We start from the raw sequence: 2,744 nt of genomic DNA, 5'->3' as shown, positions 1-2,744 counted from the left end.
TTTTTGCAATAGTTAAAAATGCTCTAAGGTAACTTTGCTAATTGTTCATTTAGTTTGAGTATTGGTTTCCTTCGACAGTTTGAATTTTGTCTCTGACATCAGATGGAGTTTCATGCTCCTTTAAACAACAAACAAGCTTGCTGCCGCCACTTTTTTTCTCGTGTTTCGTGCCTCTCTTTGAATTTTAAATCTCCAAAGATAAATAGATTGTGTGATTTGAAAATGGATAAGAGAACAAAATAACTCTCATTTAGTCACGGGCCTTGAGCTACAGTTGTTACAGCGTATGAATAAAGCCCCCATGCCCCATACTGAGATGAAAGAGGCACGAATTCTGCAGTGCTTTCCCTTTAATGTAAAAGTGACCAGCGCTTCAAATTGACTTGGATGTAAATTTGTACGGGAAGCTTGGCATGTGTGATGGACTTTGAACGATGCGTTAATAACAATTCTGAGTAGCCTGCAAAACAAACAAATACTTTGTTCGGCTCCAGACAAATTCCTTAAATTCTCATTCAGTCATAACATAAATTTGCAAAACACACTACAATATACACGCACTAGGTAGCCAGCAAACACAAACAGACCCGAGGAACATTCCGTGGAGATTTAATCTACAGCTAAAATAGAAATCATATCGTCAGAGATTAATAATCATGTTATCTCCTGTATGTCTTACGTAAAATCTAATATACAAAGCAGGCAGCATTTCGCTACTTCCTAAAAATAGACACAGTGTTTCGACTTGATTGCGTTACACAATACGAACCTTTCTGTCGCGCGTTGTGTTCATATTTACAATAGAATGCGACAACCTTTAAGCACGTAGTTGCAAATCAGTCATTCGGCATCAGTATAAATATCCAGCAAAATCCTTTAATTTCAGGTCAACAAGCACGTTTTGCAATGGTGCTAAATATGTTAATGATTCTCCAACCGAGACGTGACGAAACCTAACTCTTAAACTGGTAGCCAACCGCAGCAAAAATCATCTTGACCTTTCATGCAATCTTTTCCTCCAAGAGGTATCCTTTTCGTCTGTTATCAGTAAATGTTTTACCCCAGTGCGAGTCAATAAGTTTCTTGACAGTCGGAGTAACATGTCACATACAAGCACACTTTAAAACAATTGTTATTTGTTTTGAACAAAAGTCGAATTTACTGTACTTTCCGAACTCAAAATATAAAATCCTAAAGTAAAAAAAAAAAAAAAGCTTTCGTCGATTTTGCCCCGTTTTGCTCTACGTTACCGAAATGTGTGTGTTCCAAATGCAGAATTAGCAACAAAACATAAGTTGAAAGCAAACGACTATTTACACACTTTACTTGGTGGATGTCATGGAATCCGACGAAGAATATCCCGAACCCGAGCCCGACTTACTCGAGCCTCCAGTCTCCAGGAGTAACCGCTCAAACTGATTGACCTTCTCGTTCAAAAAGCCCAGCACGTCCGTTACATCTTCCCACTCGCACGCTATATCATCGCTCGAGTTCGACTGTTTGATGGCTGGCGTGATTTGAGACGGCTGCTTTGGTTTTAAATTTGCATTTTGGTTGCTAGTAGTTGTCATCCCTTGGTCTTTTATAGCTGCAAGGTCCTTGTTTCGTTTGAACGAGTCCGAGCGTTTCGGTGGCTGCGGTCTTCGGATTTCCGTTTCTTTACCAATTTCCTTTGCGTTATTGTTCACGTCTTTGCTGTCGACTCTTTTAAAACTCCTCAACTCAGCTTCTTTAGCTTCTTTCCGCAGCTGTCTGCTCTCCGCTTCTTTCTTTTGAAGCGTTCGCTCGTACTTCTTGTTCAAATTGTGCAAATATCGTACCATTTCCTTTTCCCTCTTTAACTCGGCTTTTAGCTGATTTTGAGTGATTTTAAATCTGTCGTTCTGATATTCAAGCTCCTTCATCTTACGCTGCATGTTTTGATTCTCGGTCTTGAGCAAAATTATTATCTTCTCGAGATTCGCGTTTTCCGCTTTCAACAGCTTGATTGCCATGTGTAAATGCGATCCTTGTTCAACAGGTGAAGGAGTCCGCCTCTCCTTAGTCATGTCTATAGCCAGAGTGGCTCAAGTAAAGCGCACTCAGAAACAGGACAACCGCAAACACTAACAGGATCGCAGCAAGAATCAGTCGAGCAAAACACTGTCATAGTAATCAAATCGGCTGATATTACACGTGGAGGTATGCATATTTCAAATGACTTCCTTTGAAGCACTTGTTTTGTTCCGACCCGAGCTCTGACCCCATTGAAACTTTCACTTAGACGGAATGACGTCACAATAGCACACCCTAAGCTAATTTACGTCTCCAGGGACATGCGGTTGGTTGTAACGTTCCTTGATAACCGGTTAGATGCTCTTAATTAGCGTTTTAACTATTCGATGGGGCGCTACAAAGTTCAACTTTTCTTCTTTAACCAAAGAAACGAAATTAAAACAAAAGCAGAAAGCGTGCGGTTTAATGGTTCACATACATCACGCCTCCAAATTAAACCCTAGCTTAACTGATAGACTTGGTAATATCACTTTCAAAATCCGCGTCACAGAAGTCGCCCGACTACATTTGCCTTGAATGCTTAGACTAAAATTGGCACTGCTTCGGCTAAATATGTCCTTTCGAGCGCCTGTCTTCTTTCAACAGAATTATTTGCACACTCTTTCCGCTGCAGTAGCCGCTTACCCCCGACTGCTCGATATCCTGTGGCGCTCAACCAAATCCTATTATTTTATAAACTGAAACAGCCA

The 2,744-nt window shown here is 40.6% G+C and overlaps 1 protein-coding gene across 1 annotated transcript; it reads right to left on the bottom strand.

The window, feature by feature from the left end:
* Positions 1 to 592: 592 nt before the first annotated feature.
* LOC110043729 (uncharacterized) lies at positions 593 to 2,244 on the bottom strand. The gene has a single exon (XM_020749228.2). It carries the CDS (start codon positions 2,046 to 2,048, stop codon positions 1,323 to 1,325), a length of 726 nt encoding a protein of 241 aa, XP_020604887.1. The 5' UTR covers positions 2,049 to 2,244; the 3' UTR covers positions 593 to 1,322.
* Between the last annotated feature and the right edge of the window lie 500 nt (positions 2,245 to 2,744).

Source organism: Orbicella faveolata, unplaced genomic scaffold, assembly GCF_042242905.1.
Source record: "Orbicella faveolata isolate gen_17 unplaced genomic scaffold, um_ofav_v1 contig_1, whole genome shotgun sequence".
NCBI classification, from domain to species: Eukaryota; Metazoa; Cnidaria; class Anthozoa; order Scleractinia; family Merulinidae; genus Orbicella; species Orbicella faveolata.
The sequence above is the reverse complement of the archived record's forward strand: the minus strand, read 5'-3'. Positions and strand labels throughout refer to the sequence as shown.

Coding starts and splice junctions, on each gene's coding strand:
- LOC110043729 (XM_020749228.2), bottom strand. CDS start 2,048: ATGACTAAGGAGAGGCGGACTCCTTCACCTGTTGAACAAGGATCGCAT.